At 41.3% G+C, this 18,499-nt stretch overlaps 1 protein-coding gene across 1 annotated transcript in view; it reads left to right on the top strand.

Annotated features, from left to right (window-relative positions):
* The window catches only part of myo3b (myosin IIIB), a 96,244-nt gene that overhangs the window by 59,645 nt on the left and 18,100 nt on the right, over positions 1–18,499 (top strand). Inside the window, exons 28-33 of the mRNA XM_041806389.1 lie at positions 6,745–6,856; positions 7,017–7,179; positions 7,587–7,667; positions 9,084–9,180; positions 14,044–14,098; positions 15,005–15,128. Coding sequence (XP_041662323.1) covers positions 6,745–6,856; positions 7,017–7,179; positions 7,587–7,667; positions 9,084–9,180; positions 14,044–14,098; positions 15,005–15,128 — 632 coding nt within the window. The remainder of the gene's footprint in view (positions 1–6,744; positions 6,857–7,016; positions 7,180–7,586; positions 7,668–9,083; positions 9,181–14,043; positions 14,099–15,004; positions 15,129–18,499) is intronic.

The raw sequence follows: 18,499 nt of genomic DNA, 5'->3' as shown, positions 1-18,499 counted from the left end.
TAAATTGCAAGAAAATTGTATAACGGTACATCACAAAATATGCCTCACAAGAGAATACAAAATAGTTGTAAAATGGTCAAGTGTAAAATGGTCAAGTGTAGGGTTTCTGAATCGATTCACTACAATTTAATTTAATTGATTAATTAGAATTAATTAGAGTGAATGTACTCCAATTGTACTATCAGTTTTTTATGTCATCAGGTAACAACCAGGTGTTTGTGGAGGGAGACTATGGGAGATGAGCTGATCGTCACGTCCACCTTTAAGGACTGATGACTGTTTTGCAGAAGGCATGACGTGACAGGCCAGTGTTTCTTAATTGTATTACTGAAGCTGCCATTCTTAATGACACTACACGGGACAGGTTCTTACAAATAAAACGATGTATTGACTGTGATTATGGCTGCACGAGTGGAGACCAGTGGTAGCTTCAACAGGCTTGTTTGTTGTCGTTAGCCATTAGCTGTAACGCTAACTTGATGATGCCTAACCTATAAACTCCTTGTGTTGTCTGAGTATTCTACTCTGGCGTGGCATATCTTGCAAACTAACTCCTGTCTAAGTTTGTGCTGTCTTTAATGTTTTGGAAGCCAAAATAAGTCCACATATCCACGATGAATGCAGCAGTAGTCGCTCTGCTGGGTAGGTATGAGCAACTGGCTCGCTCAGACCGGAAGTCTCAGATGATCTCGTTGTCTAAAGAGAGAAGAGGCAAGAATCAACTGCCAGCTGGCGGTGTCTGCCACCAACTAGTGGTCAGGGGGTGAAATAACACCACAAACTACTGCACTAATAAAGTGAATTATTAATTAACAAAATATCAATATTGCATTTTGAAATGTTGATACAGTCTTGCACCAGGAAGTATAGCGGTATTTCAGTGTATCGATTTTTGTCCCATCCCTAGTGTCAGCATTCACTGCACGACTTAAACATTTATGAATCAGGACCAAAACTTGAGATTTTTGTGTATACTACGGTTCGATAGTTGTGCACAGCTTCTCACACCAGCGAGTGAGATCAGGAAGGACCAGGTGCAACTTCTTCTGCACCTACTAATAACAAAAGTTTGACCCTTTCCCCTACTGATAGAAAGATAAATTCTAGACTTAAAGGTGCAGTGTGTAATATTTAGCCTAGTAGCATCTAGCTAAACAAACTTGGTAAAATAAAGCAAAAAATTTCTAAGATGGGCTATCTAAATAAGTGTTTAGTAATCTAAATTCAAAGATTGCTATTTTGAAAAAAACAATTCAGAATAAACCTTTAATTCATACATAGGGAGGGTTCTCTCCTTGGATGCCGCCATCTTGGATTTTTACATGTTTCCATGGTAACATAGAGAAAAAAAGGAAAAAAGGATAAATAAAGTTATTGTATTGTATTGTATTGTATTGACATTAGAGATACACATTAAATTCAACTGGTTGCCACAGTTTCCAGCAGAGAAATGCAATCTAGAACCCACTTCTAGCTGTTGATATTCAGTTTTACACACTGCGCCTTTAAAAAAAAAAATGCTGGAGATGTTCTAAACATTTAGCTCATCAGAGTCTGTCTTTAATTTATTAACTGCTGCTAGTAAAGCATGCTGTTCTCACTGCCCAATCCAAAAATATGAAGAGCAGCGTGCAGTGCTGTCAGTCTGAAGTTTGATTTTTGTTTTAAAACACTGTAAAGCCACTCAGATCAGACAGTGCAGAGCGATTGAGGAAGGCTCAAAACACTGCGTCATCAGCTCTAGACGCCCTCAAACAGGTAGCTTGGTTATGGTGGAAAAGCAAATCCCCTGCTGAGCTGGGTTGCCATGCCGAGCCGCGCCGTGCCATGTAATGGAAAAGCCCCACATGCCCCTCACCTGGTATGTCCACCCATGATCATAGAAGCACACAGCTTTACTCAGGACATCCCAGGCAGAGGGGGCGGTGTGAGAAGACGCTCATTTGTATTTAAAGAGACACAAACATTGAACGTTCTGGGAGTAAAAAGGGTCAGAAACCCCCTCTAGTGCTTGATCTATACTACAATTTAGACTGATTTTTTTATTTAGATCAAAGAGGACCCTGTTCAAATCTGTAAAAGGGTATATGTCACCTTTAAAGCCTTTTTTATTTTAACCTGAGTGCAGTTTTAGAGAAAAGCACAATAAAGAAGAGGCTCCTGTAATGTAGAATGAGGTGAGTGCAATCAGAACAATGCAATCATCTGACATCACTACCCACAATGCATTGCACAACAATGGCAGCCCACATGTGAATGAATTTTTTAAACTTTCTCAAAATGAAGAGATCTAGTGTTTCTTTGTACAGCATACGTATAAACGAGACTGATGTTAATCTAACAAAGTCAACACGTCTTAACACGCCGGCTTCCCTGCCGATGATTTCACTGTTTACCCTCTAACACCTGTGCATGGAGTGTGTGAATGAGAGGCTGTATTAGCCCCTCAGACTACATTTAAACCTCACTTTTGAATCCATATCATCCTACCTAAGCCAGGCAGAAGTCATACAGCTAGACCCGAATGGCTAAACTGCACCTTTAGTGAAAACTGATTTAAATTTGTGCTCTCATATCAAAGGCTCGTCTGATGTTGCCAAGCAGTGCTTTGTATTTACCATCAAAGAAATAACAGGTATCAACAGGAATTAGAATGAAAGGCTGTAGACTGAGGCGGGGAGGCGAGTTCAAAGAAGTTTTTCTTCTTGTTGTTGTTCTTCTTTTCTGACCAACTCCAGAACACAAGAGATGAACCAGTCGCTTCGGAGCCTTGATGTCCCTGAGCAAACAGTTAGAGCCACTTTGGTTCTATGCTGGTATTTTGTAAACTACAACAAGAGGATCAGTGGACGGATCCAGACAATGTGAGCGATAAACATGCAGAGCAGAGCTGATGAACACCGATAGGCCCGGGTTGATGGGCATTTTCTGTGGCCACTGAAATAAGAGACGATGATTCATTCAAAGGGGCTCCAACAAAGGGCCTCTGTTATAGACTCATGTCTGAGTCAGGCTCATTTTTCTGCTCTGACTGAACAGAGCAAGCGTCCTGCTGTGGTCATGCTTTCAGAAGTTGTACAGTTACAGTTGTACTGTTAAAGTTATCAAGGTTTTACTTCTCTTCTTTTGGAGAGTAAATGTAAATCAGTTTAGAATCAATCAGTTTTTATTTTTTAGAAAGGCTTGAGGCTCGGTAGGTAGAGTCATTTGTTGGTTTGATTCCCAGCTGCTGCTGTCACATGTCGGTGTGTCCTTGGGCAACACACTTCACCCATGGATGCGTATACATGTGATTAGCAAATACTGATGGCCGATTCTCTATAGCAACTTGTGCCATCAGTTTGTGAAAGTAGAGAGAATGGGTGTGAATGGGTAGGTGTGGCCTGCAGTGTTAAAGTAGGTACACAACTAGAAGAGTGCTATGCAGGGTCAAAACATTTCCAGCTACCATTTACAATTACCCAGACTAAAAAAAACAAACACTTTGAAAGGCCTATTATGCAAAATGCATGCATATGTGCCCAAAAACAGCAGTCACGCTTTGGATGTTTTACCCTTTTATTGATTTTATAAATGAATAATGGTCAATATAATTTGGCGCATTCATTTCACTCTCTACCTTCTCAGGCCTTCTTGGGCTGGCTGCTGAGAAGCATCCCCACAGCATGATGCTGCCACCACCGGACTCCACAATGGGGATGGTGTGTTTGGTGTCTTTTCTGATGGCCAAAAGCACCATTCTGGTCTCATCAGACCAAAAAAGCTTTCTCCCACTTTACCATGGAGTCTCCCACATGCCTTTTGGTGAACTCAAGTCGAGATTTAATCTGAGTTTTCTTCAGCAGTGGTTTTCTCTTTGTAATTCTCCCATAAAGCTTTGACAAGTGATGAACCCAGGCAAAATTCACTCAGTTTCTACATTTTGGTTTAAAACCAAGGCTTTAGAGGTGGTGGTCGATGGATATTGTTACTTCAGCATAGAAACTCTGTTTCCAGTTTGTATGCTAAGCCAAGTTAGCACACTGATGAGTAAGTTAGGTATTATATTACAAATACGAAACACAAAAGAGGGATCAAATTTCTCACCTAAAACTGTCTTCTAAGGTTAGCTGATGGCAGATCATTTGTACATCCATACAGCCCAGTCTTGTGATTGTGATATCTCCAGAACACTTTGTGGGATTTTCTCCAAACTTTGCAGAAATATCTACTATGACTCAAAAATGACCTCATTCAATGTTGGAGGTCAAAGGTCAATAACCTTGCAAAGCAGATGAGGCGGTACGTCTGAGCAAGGTTAAGTTGTACTGTGAGTTGTACTAAAAGAGCAAAGAAAAGCACTGAAAGCTTTTCATGATGGAACATGTTTTCACTCTTTTGCCGACCTGCCTCTGCATGAGACTGCAGTTGTTGCAGGTGGTGTTGAGCTGTAGAAAAGAGGCACTTTAATCAGACCTCAACTACATTTCTAAATTAGAACAAGAGCAGAGAGCCACACCGAAAGCTTCTTTTAGAAGAGGTCTTTTCACACATCTCTCGTTAGGTTTCAGCATGAATTTTAGCCACTGACATGCTTCTGCAGTCACTGTGGTAGCGCTATCCTGTTTGCATTGAAGCTGCACATGTCTGCTACCTTAGTTTGTCTTGTTGCTCTGATTGGCCCCTAATGAATGTGACTGACAGATCATTCACCCAGTGACCTTTGGTAGTTTTTTCCCAAATGCCATGTATGGGAGGTTTCCCAGATGAATGTGGAATACATCCATGCACTAACCTGATACGCCATAAGTTTTGTTTCACACATCCATCCGGAAAACATCCCATAGATGGTGTTTGGGAAAGGGCAGAGCCTTTAAAAAAAACCTCAGAGGGTTATTGGATGAACGTTCTTTCTGTCACATCTTTACAGGCAAATCAGAGCAACAAAACATGTGACGCTGTAGCCCCTACCGAGGAATAAACTCCATAGAGAACTACATAACGCAAACCATGGCAACTATAGATGTCAGTACACCACCTTTGTCATTTTTGAAAAGAAAACAATTCACTGCTGTTCTTCGTTCTTCTTTTAATGAAAATATTGAAGAAATGTTGTCAAGTTCTGACAAAACCAGCGCTTTAGCAGCATCCACGCTAGCGTCTTCCGCCATAATTGCACTGGCCTCTTCTCGCTGCTTGCCTACGTCACAACTCTGCCGTGCCAAAAGTACTGCCCCTTGATGCTGATTGGTCCTGTCACTTTCTAACTGGGCCCAAACTGTTCAGACGGGAGCTTTGCAAGATGGATTCACCAGGAACTCTTGGACATGGAGGGACTTCTGTTGGAAGAACTTCATACGTTATTTCCTCACTCCTAAACAGAAATCCAAGAAAACTGGCAGCCAGCTTGAGGTCGTTGGAGGGATTGTGGAGAGACTGTAGTTTTACCACACTCATGTGTTATGGACTTGTCCCCTCATTCAGCTTTTCTGGGAGGAGGTGGCGGCAATTATTTAAAAAATCTTGGGTTTCACTATCAGTACAACATTTACATCCCTCTATCTTTGACATTTTCCTGATGGTCTTAATAGTAATGATACCTATCTGCTAAAAATCTTGCTTGCGTTTAGCAAAAAAGCCATTACGAAGTGCTGGTTACAGAAAAGTTGCCCAACGGCTGAACTCTTTGTTAGCATAGTTAGCACAGCTGCTAACAATTGACTTGTTTCATAAAACTTCAAAAAGATCTTGCAGAGAAAAGGTGGGAGAAATGGAACATTTATTTGGCTGATTATTGTGTACTGGTGTTTTGACAACTGTCATATGTGCATGTATGTCAGTATGAGTATGTATATGTGTGTATGTGTATTCATACATAGATATGTGTGCATGGTAAATACGAGTTTTTGTACAACATCTCATTTGAATGAGGCAATTTTGTTCCCCTTAAGTTTGGACCAATCCAAGACCTCTTGATTACTTGTGTTGGTTTTTTTATAATTTATTTTTGTCTTTTGCTTTCCTTTTTTGCTCCACTGTATCTGAAATTTTGCTCTATCTAAAAACTACATAAAAAGTAAAAAAAAAAAAAAGATGGCTTTACCAGTGAGAAACATACAAACGAGCAAATCCATCTGCTTTGCGAGGTTATCCATGCACTGACTATATGAAACATTCTGTCTAGTCTAGTGTCAGGTCAGGTGGCTGAGTGGTTAAGGTGCGACCCCTGTTCCGCGGGCAACCCAGGTTTGAATCCAGCCTGAGGCCCTTTACCGCATGTCTCTCCCCCGCTCTCGTCCCTGTTTCCAACTCTGTCCACTGTCCTCCTCTATCAAATAAAGGCACAAAAATGCCCAAAATAAACCTTAAAAAAAGTGTGTCAGCTTAAAAGGTCAAGGTCATGTATCAGTAAGATCCTTTACTAATATGATTTCTTCAATCATTCTGCCACAAAAACCACCCTAGCCCTTCTATATAATCCACCACGGGACTTCTACTCCCTTGCAGCAAGGCAGTGGCCTGGGGTCTTGTGCTCCAAGGAGCCTTAAGATATAGTTGTCATAGGTATTCTTCATGTATTAAGCAAATGGCTAAAGTTACTTTTAATGATTAAGACATGCATGCAACAAAGTAGTTTGATTATCTTAAAAAATCAATGTGGGGGCGCTGAAAAGTCCCAAACATCCTTTAATTAAGTGAATTGTATGTGTCTTTGCCTGACAGTAGATCCATTTCTCATTTTGTACTCTATTCCTCTTCTAACAGATATTACTACCTTGCATTTCGGGCCCATAAGATGCCCGAGACAAGCAAAGAGAACGCTGTTGCCATATTGAAGAGGGCCAAACTTGAAGGCTGGGTGCTAGGGAAGACAAAGGTAATGTGAATATTATACTATAGAGTTGAACAATGAAGTAATCTTTTATGATTTTTATCTTTAAGTTTGTACAGAACATTTTTGCATGTAAAAAAAATCCAAACTATGTGATTCTGTGAACAGCTGTAGAGAATCTAACCTTTTGTGAACATGCTGTCAGGTGTTTCTTAGGTACTACCATGTGGAGCAGCTGAACCTGCTGTTGAGGGAGGTGATCGCTCGGGTGGTGGTGATGCAGGCTTACACTAAGGGCTGGCTGGGCGCTCGACGGTACAGAAAAGAGAAGGAGAAGAGAAGTCGAGGAGCCATCGCCATCCAGTCAGGTACAACTACTCAAATAAAAATGGAAAACCTTGTGACCAAAGAATGTAAAATTATGTACTTCTTGATCAGGTAAAACAGGTGCAAATCTGATGTGACTCTGACCTCTGTCTTCTCAGTGACCTCTAGTCTATTGTGTCCCAGTGTCTCTTCAGAAAAGAGATGAGTTTGATAACCACAGCTTGACCTGTGAGGGTTAAGAGCAATGCTTTAGAGCAGACAATAAAAGCACAGAGAGTTCAAAGGGATCCATCCCTCTACCACCTGGTTTTAGCAGTGTTTTGAAGTGGGATCTTGTGTAGTATGTGGCGTCTATTTTGTTTCACAGAGGCAGGTCAGCAGACTCCTGCACGCACACACTGATTCTCTTTCTCTCTCTCTCTCTCTCTCTCTCTCTCTCTCTCTCTAGCCTGGAGGGGCCATGTTGCTCGGCAGAACCTCAAGCAAATAAAAAAGGAGCGGGAAGAGGCCGCTGTTCGCATTCAGTCAGGTAAAGAAATGTTAACGTTTTTCCCTCTGAAGTTATACGTTCAAGTGCCGACCGCTGGAATTTCTCATGTTGTCCCGTGTCCGGTGGAAATATGCGCCACTTTTTTCCACTCATTTTCAAAAGGAGCTGGGATAAAGGCCTGAAAACCTTACATCTTTGTGCAACACCTTTTTGATCTCGATGAGTGGCCTACGAAACAGTAATAATTAATTAATAATGCATAAAGAAAAGCTTTTGAAAGTTTGGGCAGCATTTGGTCCCCATGTTTCAGAAGAACAGCGCATACTGAGATCCTTTTTTTCCTTTCATCTCTTTCCCAGTAAAGGCAAGAGAGGGGCTTATCCCTTCTGTTTCCTCACGACTTCCTCTCTCAAATTCCTGGCCTATTACACAGCTCTCACATACCAGAAACAAGATGCCTTTTTATACTGTCAACCTTTTCATCTGAAATGTAAATTAATTCTTACTCAGTGTGGCTTGACGAAGATCAAAGTGGGCACATTAACCTTCCCGGGCCCCCCCTTCCTCCTCCTCCTCCTCCTCCTCCTTGGAGCCTCTCACTGGAGGACAGGGGAGGGTGCCAAAAGGGGCAGGAGAGAGGAGGGCAGGGAGGAGGAGATTTGGCATTGTTTCCCCCGGCTCTCCTAAGGGCTGCCCTCATCTGGCACACGGAGCATCTCAGTCGCCTGCACACCTTGTGTAAATGTCCTCCATTAAACCCTTGTAAATAACGCTGCAGAATGGGTAAACATGGTGTTGGTGTGAGGAAAGCCGCTCTGTCGCTGCTGTCTTTCTCTTTGGAGGAGCGTGTTTGTGTGTGGCCGCCGGGGTTCAGGAAGAGGTGGGGGGGTTGGAGCGGAGGGGGGGGGGGCCCTGAACCTGACATAAGTGGGGCCTCAGCCCCCCGGCAGAGCACTCCAGCACATTCACATTGTGTGTTCTCTGCAGCTTATAGCCTTTGAGGTGGGCTGCATTTGCATTCTGAAAATAAACAGATGCCTTTCAAATGTATGAGCCTGGTGGCTTCTCAGATCTCAGCAGGGCCTGGGGGACATGCTCACCATCGATCAGATTAGACCATGCAAAATAGAACCATGGCTCAACAATGTACTTGAGCTCCCTTTTTTTGCGCATATAATTTTACAAGAAAAACACAAAGCCAGTAGACGGTGTAAGTCAGCAGGCTGCGTTTACCGTCCATCTGAGCTCAGTATGTCTCAATAACCTCATAATGTTTTCTTCTGCAGATGCTAAACACATTCTCCTTTCCTTTCCTTCACACAAAGCTTTTATAAGACATCATTGTTAGAGTGCATTTAAAAATGTTGTTTAATTGCAGTTTGTCAACAGTTTGTATGTTGGATAAATGGCTTTCTGTCCATGTGAGAGCATGTCTAACATCCTTATACTCTCCAGTGTACAGAGGCCATCGGGTGCGTCGAAGCCTTGGACCCCAGAGGCACAGATGTCACCCTGAGGCGGGAGGAAAGACCACCAAAGAGGAACATACGGGGTGAGCTCTGACATCTCTTGTCCTTCAGGGTTTAAAGAACAATTTTCCTCCAGTTTGGGTTTTGTTTCTTCATTATTTCTTTCATCGTACAGCACAGATAAAATGCTTAATATCTGATCTACAGATTATTAGTTACAAGCCCCCATGAAAATTTCACTTTCTTTAAAGAACTTCCCAAATGCTGGCTGCTTACATTAATTCACTTTGCACACAGAAACAAAATAATTACAAAAACCAAAAACTACCAGGATCTGAATTAGCCCCCTGATGCTAATAATCAGTTGTGTCTCCAGTTTGCTGGATAACAGCCTGCAGTTGTTTGTTGTAGTTTTCTTCAAGTCTCTAACACGTCTCCTGAAGAATCCCAACCCATTCTTCTTTGGCCAATCTCTCAAGCTCCTCCAGATTTGATGGTCTTCTGGCAAGGACCTTCATCTTCAAGTCAGGGCTTTGTGCTGGCCACTCAATAACGTTCACTTTGGTCTTCTGAAGGTAGTTCTTCACCAGGAGAGACGTATGTTTTGGGTTGTTGTCGTGTTTGAGGACAAAGCGACGATCCAGACCCAGTTTTGCTCCTGACTGCTTCAGGTTTTCATTCTAAAATCTTCACCTATCCTTCTCTCTTCATGATTCCTTCAACCTTTACAAGAGTCCCAGCTCCAGATGCATTGAAGCATCCTGCAGCACAAAACTCCCACCACCACGTTTCATTGTGGGGACAGTGTTCTTTGGGTTACAGCCTCTCCCTTCTTTCTCAAAACATCAGCAACGTCTCTATGGCCAAAGAGCACTAGTTTGGTCTCATCTGACCAAAGGACATGCTTCCGATATGCAGAATCTTTATCCTGGTTGTCCTTAGTCTTTGTTGACTACAATATAGTGGTGCAGGAATGAGTCCTAGTATGCAGAAGTGAGCTAGAATTTTAGCACTTAAGTTCCCTCGTCTGAAAGTCTATGGGATTTTTGAGTTTTTGGTAAAATGCCTGAAATAAGGTCTGTGGTGAACACAAGCTCAAGAGATTTTAACATTTTATCCTATGACCTAAAATACACCTGAAAAGTGCCCTCTGAAAAGTTTAATGTAGCATGATATAGCATAAATGAAATGGGTAAGTTTCATAAACTTTTATTGGACAATGATCATATTTTCAGCAATGATTCAAAACCCATTGAAAAATCCTATAGGCTCAATGTAGAGGGAACCCATGCGACGCTAACTCTCAGGTTTTGCCTACACAATTTTGTCATGACTGCACCACTCTATTCCTGACTTGGCTAAGTCCTTCACTAGAGTCTTTGCAGTTGTTCTGGGGTCTTTAGACACATCTCTCACTTGTTTTCTTTCCAGAGTCATTGAAATTTCTCTTCTTACCTCTGACAAGCTTGTTCTGGACTGTGTGGCTCTCTTGAAATTTCTTAATATTTCTCACTACACTTCGAAACGCTGTGATAAATCATCAGCATCAGCAATTCTTTTTCTCCAGTTTAAACTGGCAAACTGGTTTTGCCATGATGCTTTCTTCACTGACAGCTCAAACCCTCACTGATGTTTTTTATACTGTGTCTAAATATGATGATAACCCTCAGTTTTAATGTGGTTTTACAAGCTGAGTATTACAGTGTTAAAAAACATCATCGAACAACAGCGGCTTGTACTATGGCTTAACAAAAAAGTCAGTTCTAATAATAATTAATATAATTATAATAATTCTGACCCTGCTGAAAGGATATTGTTTCTGTGTGCAAAGTAAATAGTGTAAGCCTCCAAAATAAAACTAGGATGTTTGTGTTAAAAAAGCAAAAAAGGAAAAGTGACATTTGCATAGGCGGCTAATAATTTTATCCTCATCTGTATGAGACTATGATTAAAGACCAAGCAAAAGCTCCATGACACTCATCACTCTCTCATTTCCAGCCCTGCTGGACTCTCTTTTGTCTTAAGTTTTGTTGTTTTAAGCAGCAGAAAAAGCTCCTCCCAAAGCACCACCTCTTTTAGCTTTATAAACGTAATAAATATCTTTCCACCAAGATACCACACTTGTCTGACCACAAATGGGGCTGGGCGCTGCGCTGGTCTCCAGATGTATGAGCTGAAGACTTTGTGTTTATTCAGCATATGGGCAGGCCGGTCATTAAGAAAGTATGTGCAAAGCAGGAGAGCAACCACCAACTGAACAGCAGCACACGTGGTGTCCATGGCGGCCTTTAGCTCCACTTACAGTGTCTCTTTTTACCATTACTAAAGCTTTTAGTTGTTACAAAATTTTTAATGTAGGTTTTATATAAGTGGCATCAGGCATCAACAAAACATATTCAAATAAGAGAACAAAAATTTTCAAAAGAAGTTTACTTAAGGGCATGTATGCTTTCATCACATTTTTCTCAATTTTTTTTTTTGAAATAGTATGGAATACAATCGAATTTCTTAAGAATTCCCCTGTTAATGAATTTGAATCTGCTGCCATCAAATTTGTGTCTATGCATGGTGAGGGTGTGGAAGTTGTACAGCAGCAACAAGCCATGGCAACAAGAAGTGGCAACAAGATGTGGCAACAAGAAGTGGCAACAACACATGGCAACAACACATGGTACGAGAAGTGGTAACAAGCCGTGGCAACAAGAAGTGGCAACAAGAAGTGCCAACAAGCCGTGGCAACAAGAAGTGGTGACAAGACGTGGCAACAAGACATGGCCACAAGAAGTTGGGAAAAAACGTGGCAACAAAAAGTGGCGACAAGAAATGGCAACAAGCCGTGGCAACAAAAAGTGTCAACAAGAAGTGTCAACAAGCCGTGGCAACGAGAAGTGTCAACAAGGCGTGGTAACACGACGTGGCAACAAGAAGTTGCTATAAGACGTGGTAACAAGAAGTGGCAACAAGATGTGGCAACAAGAAGTAGCAACAAGACTAGCCAACAAGACGTGGCAACAAGACATGGTAAAAATCGATGGAGTGAAATGAGTTAAAAAGTAGCAAGAATAAATAATTTCATTAGAACCAAATAATAGTTTAACATATTTTAAGATCTAAAATGAGGTATCTGTTAGCCAGGATGCTAGCACCAATGCTATAGATCCAACACACATACAAGGTCAGTTCTACAAGTGTTTTTTGGTGAATTTCCCTCTGGATTAATAGAGTATCTATCTATTGAAATTGTCTGTAAATCACAAGTGGGGAGGGCCCATTTTCAGGGGTTTCAGGTACCCAGCCAAATCTATGGGCAGGCCTGCCTGGGCGCTGACTGATGGCCTTCTCTTTTGCACAACTTGGGGTATGACCTGCAAGACCATGTGTGTAATGCTTACATTAGAGAGAGTAGGGATGAGAGCTAACCTTGCAAAGCAGATGGATAAGCCCGTTTCCTTGTTTTTCACTGGCAAATCCATCTTGCAAAGCTCCCATCTGAACCGTTTGGGCCCAGTTAGAAAGTGACAGGACCAATCAGCGATGAAGGGCAGTACTTCCAAGCGCAGCAGAGTCGTTCAAATGCTCTGCCTTTTCTCAAACGTTTCCTATTGAAACTTTCCCAGATGGATGTATGAAACAAATCCATCTGGCGTGTCAGGTTAGATGAGAGTAGGGATGAGAAGGGTCTGCTGTCTGATACTGGAACAGCAACTGTGCTTTCAAAGGCATCTGTCACGCTTCCCCTGGCTTGATCCAACTCACCTTATACTGGGTGCCCAGGACCAAGTGGTGTGGTCCAGATGCTGGTGGGACCACTGGGGCCTGGAGGATGGCCATTAGGAGGCTGGAGCAGTATGGGCCCAAGGCTGATGTGGCGAAGTGCTGAACCGGCACAATCCATACGTGACCTGGCCCTTGCTACTTAGTTTTATGATCCAAAGACAAGGAAATAAATGAGTTGGACTCTTGTGGTAAATGCTTGAATTTAGCCGTCATCATTGAAAATGCATGTTTGAATTGGCTGTATTTGCATGTCAGGCTTGCATACATCGAGTTTTTGCCACGTTTTTTCCTGGCACATATTCACGACCCACTGGAAAGACATTCGCGACCCACTTTTGGGTCCCAACCCACCAGTTGAACACCACTGTTTTAGACTACACATTGTAGCAGAGTATTCCTGAATGATTTGTTTTTGGCCACACTTTAAGAACAACATTCTGATTATGACAAACATGGAGAGTTGCGTTCACTATCAGTGCGCATCTTTCCCACAGGATTCCACGTATAAGAAATCAAAAATCATGGGTGACTTTTGGTCAAAGCCGTGCATCTCTCTCCAGACTCCAACTCCAAAATACTAGATTTACACATCAGAAAATGTTATGCTTGTTGTATACTCGAACTGAGCGCAGCCTCATCTGGGATTTTTCTCTCCGTGTTTACAATCATATTCCTTGGTGAGAAAAACTTCAAACCTCCACTTAACAATTCTGTTTAATCAGTGCTGGAATCTCTCCATATAGATTTATTTTGACATGATCTGGCCCATTTTTCCTCCTGTAAGATCTATGTTCTCACCTACATGCTGTTCTTTTCCCTTTTGATATCACTCCACTCTGCCACGCATGAATACCGCGTTTGCATCCAAACAGCCAGAGCCTCCAGTTGCATCACAAAATCAGAGCTGGATGAGAGTTTGTTTTTCTCCACTCAGAAACATGACTGCATCTGGCACGAGTATTGTGTTTGCAGATGTTGTCTGTTTTGGTGTTTGTTGATTTTAATAATGCAGAAGTATGCAATCAAAAAGAACAATTCTTGCTCTGTGCAAATGGCGTAATCATAAAAGAAGAGCTGTTTTACTCTTCTGTAAATATCTCTCTTATAGTTAGTGGAATGATGCTAATGTTATGTGTTATTTGTGGTTAAAAATGTGTCTTACTTCACAGGTCTCACATCCCAAACAGCACAGACGCGCCCACAGATCTCACACATAGAGAAAATGTAAGTAACAGAATATCAATGAGTGTTTTCTAATGCCTGACTTTAGACGTGTATGTAAAACGCAGCTCCTCTACAAAGCAGCTTTAACCCAGATTATTCTTTGGGAATTTTTTTGAGTCCTTGAGACAAAAGAGTTCTCTTGCTCCAACCTCCATCTCAACGGAGAAGACAGGGTGGTACGGGGAACGAGAGAATCAAAAGGCTGGAAATTCACGGCTGAGAATAAAATGCTCGCTCTTCCCTGAGGTGATTTGTCTTTGCGCTCCTCTTTCTACAGATGTTAGACCCCTTTTTTAGTAAAGACCTGAGGTTCTTTGGTAGCACTTTGATATCCTGCTCGGATTCAATATGTGAAATAGAAGAGCCACTCCGTGACTTGGAGCACATCACAGTCTTTGAAGTCTGATCCAATTTTTGCTGCTCACCATTTGATGTTGAAAGGATGAAATGAGGAAAATGTACAGTTTTTGCCAGTAACTCTGCTGAGCATATGTAAGATTAAAAAAGCAAAATCCTTTGGAGGATGTACTTAGAAATGTTAAGCAGATTAATACTTTCCTATAGCTCTTTTATTCAAAGATAAAATTAAATATGAGAGGAAGTGTGTATGAGCTGTTTTTCAGCCTCACAATTAAGTCAGTGTGGTGCTGTTTGCTAGGAGGTAGGGCTAGCAAAGGGGGATATGCAATTGCATTAGCATTTGATTAACATTGCAAAGCACATTAATGGGTTTGAGTTATATGAGTGCCAAATTGTAAATTGTAAATAAATGAATACTGCCTCTACATGACTAAATTGAAAAAAACACACATTACAGGGCTTGCTTTAACTTGTGTCTATTTATCTGCTGCTTTCATTGACATTGCTCTTCTGGGTGTGTTTTTTTTTTACGCCTCCTCTTTCAAGGTTGGCCCCGACAGCCAAGACAGACAACTGAAAGACATCAAGAGAGACAAAGGCAGAGCAGAAGACAGTGTAACGAAGCCTCGCAGGGAGACAGCTAGACTGCGAGACATGCAGTGTAAACAAGGTAAGCCTGAGCACAGAGCTGGCGGGTGCAGGTAATTACACAAAGAGACAGCAGAAATCCCGCTTTAATGGATAAAGTGCCATTTTTAATACGGGGCCCCTTTCAACCTTTCATCCCAGCCAATCCTCTGCTGCCATTCTTCGTTGACAGCAAAAAGAGAGGAGCATTATGGGTGATCATTTCTGAGGTATTTTAATAACCCAGGTCAGCTCATCATAAACGTCTCATGGCAAGTGGGGGGGCTTTTCCGAAGTGGCATGAGCACTTCAAAGCGTTCGCTCTCCCGCGCGGCGAGCCCTTCACTAAGAATCTCATCAATGACTCTAATAGACCTGCACAGTAACGGTGACAAGAAAATACACAAACCCTGATTTGTTGAACATATGTTTGGTTTGCTTTTTGCCCCAGGCGATGAATTACATTAATTCCCACTGCCTGGAAGGCTGAGTGGGTGGCTGTGCGGGGGGCCTCTGATTATGGCCGTCACCACTGAGGTAGCCTGGGTAATGGGGGCCCGGCCCTTCATTAATGTTATTAGAGGGGTATGAGGTAGGAGACGGAGTTGAAATAGCGTTTAGCGGCACGGCTGAGAGATTACGGGGATTAGACATGATAATGTAACACAGACAGGGCTCTCCAGCGAGCCCGGGATTAGTGTCAGCACGCCACAGCAGGTCTGGGTTAGATAGCGGCTAATTCGGTAATGCTGCATACAGGTGACCCCCGCTCCTAGGCATCACTGCTGCTGAAGGGAGCCAGTGTTTGATGAATTTATAATGTCGGAATGATTGTGGAGGGAAATGTTGCACTCAATGCCAGTTTGAGGGCTTTTTGCCCAAATAATTGTTTTGTTTCCTGAAAGCTTCCAGTCATTTTCTCACATGCAGAATTACTTTCCTGTTTTGTTGTTTTTTTGTAGCTTGAAGCTCAGCTCCAGAGGTATTGTGGGAAATTCACATTCCTTTGCCTGTAGGACCCCTTTCATCTTAAAATTAGTTTAAATTATTAAATTGCTACAACATTAGCGGAGCTTTTAAAGTAAGAATGTTAGAACAATGTTTTACTTGAGGGGCTGTAGTCAACCAAAAAAAACCTGGTCTAATGAAGAACTGAAGCCACACCCAAGTAGTGACTAATCGATCAGTCACTGTGGAAAAAAAAACCCTGCACGTTATCTCTACATCAGCCTTAATCAGTGACAGTGTTCTTATTGCAACCTCCTGGTAGTCTAGATCAGTGGCTCTCAGCTGGTTGGGCATCAGGACCCACCACTAACCCCTTATCAGAAACCCAAATGTTTTAAAATTTTCCATTTATCTTTGGGAAATGTTGCAGTTTGGACCTTAAATGGAACAAAACATGACTGAAAGAGATAAAGGACAACTCAAACCTGTTAAAAAGTGCATAGATACAAAAAGCATGTATGCATACATTTTATTTTTACTCCCTTTTCCCTGGACAGCATGCAATTTTAGTGAATTTGTGAGGAATTTCCTTGCTATGGTGGAAAAAAACAGCTTTGTTATCCTAAGACAGTAATATTCAACGTGCAGTGCTGGAGCTGCATGTGGCTCTTTTATGTGTTAATTTGAAATATCATTGCCCCAGGAAACCTTTAAAAAGGGAAACTTTGACCTCAGGAATTATCCATTACATGAAGCATTGATCAGTTTGTTTCCCACACTTATACAGTAGGCTTTAATTGTCAAACGTTATTGTCAACCTTTATTTTTTCTCTCTATTGCCCTTATTTGCAATATTTTTGCCTCTTTTAATCCTTTTTTGCCACTTTTATCCCATTTTTTGCCATTTTCACCTCTTTTTGCCTCTTTTATCCTGCTTTTTTGCAATTTGTATTTTTCCTGTTTAAGCTGCTTCTTGCCATGAAATCTCACTTTTCCCCATTTTTTCCCATTTTCCCAGATTCTTGCTGCTTTTTGCTCATTTTAAACACTTTTCACTAATTTTTTGCCACCTTATTTTCCACGTTGTGACTATTTTTGCCACCTGTAAGACATTTTTTGTCCCTTCTCACCCATTTCTGCCACTTTTCTCCCCATTTTTGTGACTTTTCACACAGTTTTGTTTTTTTTCCTTGCCATTTTATGCCTATTTTACCCCAGGCATCCATATTTAGCCTCATTTTATACCACCTTTGACCTTTTTTTCTACTAGCTTTAACTTATTTTTAATGCCATTTTAATCCTTTTTTCACTACTGTTCACCACTTTGATTGTGGCTCTTGCAAAAGTATTTTTCAACACTTAGGCTCTTTGGTTGAGTAACACTGTCCTAAGAAAATTAGATTAATAAGTGGAAATCTTGAGCGAGTGAAGTTGAAGACTGAAATGTGCTTGTTATCACAGGAAAAGTAAGTTAATTAAAAAGTATGGACGTGTATCCACTTAGGGCTTCCATACTTTTGCCACTATTTTTTTCCAGGCACTTGTTCCCAACCCACTTTTAGGTCCCAACCCTGTGAGACATCGAGAGGGGGTCACCAGATGCCTTAGAAAAACTAACAATATTTTTTAAATTACACTTTTGCCACTTAACACCAATTTTACCAAATGTTAACCCATTTGCATCACTTTTTAACACCAATTATGCTAATCTTAGCACATATTTGCCACTTAAAAACCATTTTTGTCTATTTTAAACCCTCTCCATCACCTTTTTCTGCCTGTTTTGCCACTTAAACCAATTCTTGCCACTTTCTGCCTATTTTGTCTCTCTTGACTCATTATTGTCTCTATCAACCACTTTTTACATCACTTTTTGCCCATTTTAACCACAGTTAACCTATTTTTTGCCAGTTTATATCACATTTCCATCCCATTACACCAAATTTTCACCTTTTTTGCACTTTAAAGCCATTTCAGCCACTTTATAATTCCCCTTTACCACTTTGTGCCTGTTTTTCCAATTTTATCTAATTTTTGCCACGTTTAAGCCTTAAAACGTTTTTTTTTTTAAATTCAATTTCAGCACCTTTTTCACCATTTTTGCCATTATTAACCAATTCTAGGAATTTTTAACCCATTTTAATTATGTTTTTAACAAAAATGATTTCATTTAAAGAAGGCTTGTAGCGCCACATCATGTAATAACGCCACATTATGTAATAACCCTGACCATAGGACTTAGTGTGGGCTCCAAGGTATGCTCTACCCAACTACCTTGCACTAACTCTAACTGCTTAGTGACTTATGCCTAAACTTAACCCCCCTTCAGGGCTCTAGACTAAACACCTAACCTTAACCCTAGGACTTAAGGTGGGCTCCAGGGTATACCCTAACTAACCCTAACCACTTAGTGGCTTACAAAATGCGGCGTTATTACATAATGAATTGAAATTTTTTTACATTATT

This window comes from Cheilinus undulatus, linkage group 15 (genome assembly GCF_018320785.1).
Source record: "Cheilinus undulatus linkage group 15, ASM1832078v1, whole genome shotgun sequence".
Lineage (NCBI taxonomy): Eukaryota > Metazoa > Chordata > Actinopteri > Labriformes > Labridae > Cheilinus > Cheilinus undulatus.
This window is presented reverse-complemented; position numbering and strand designations above follow the sequence as displayed.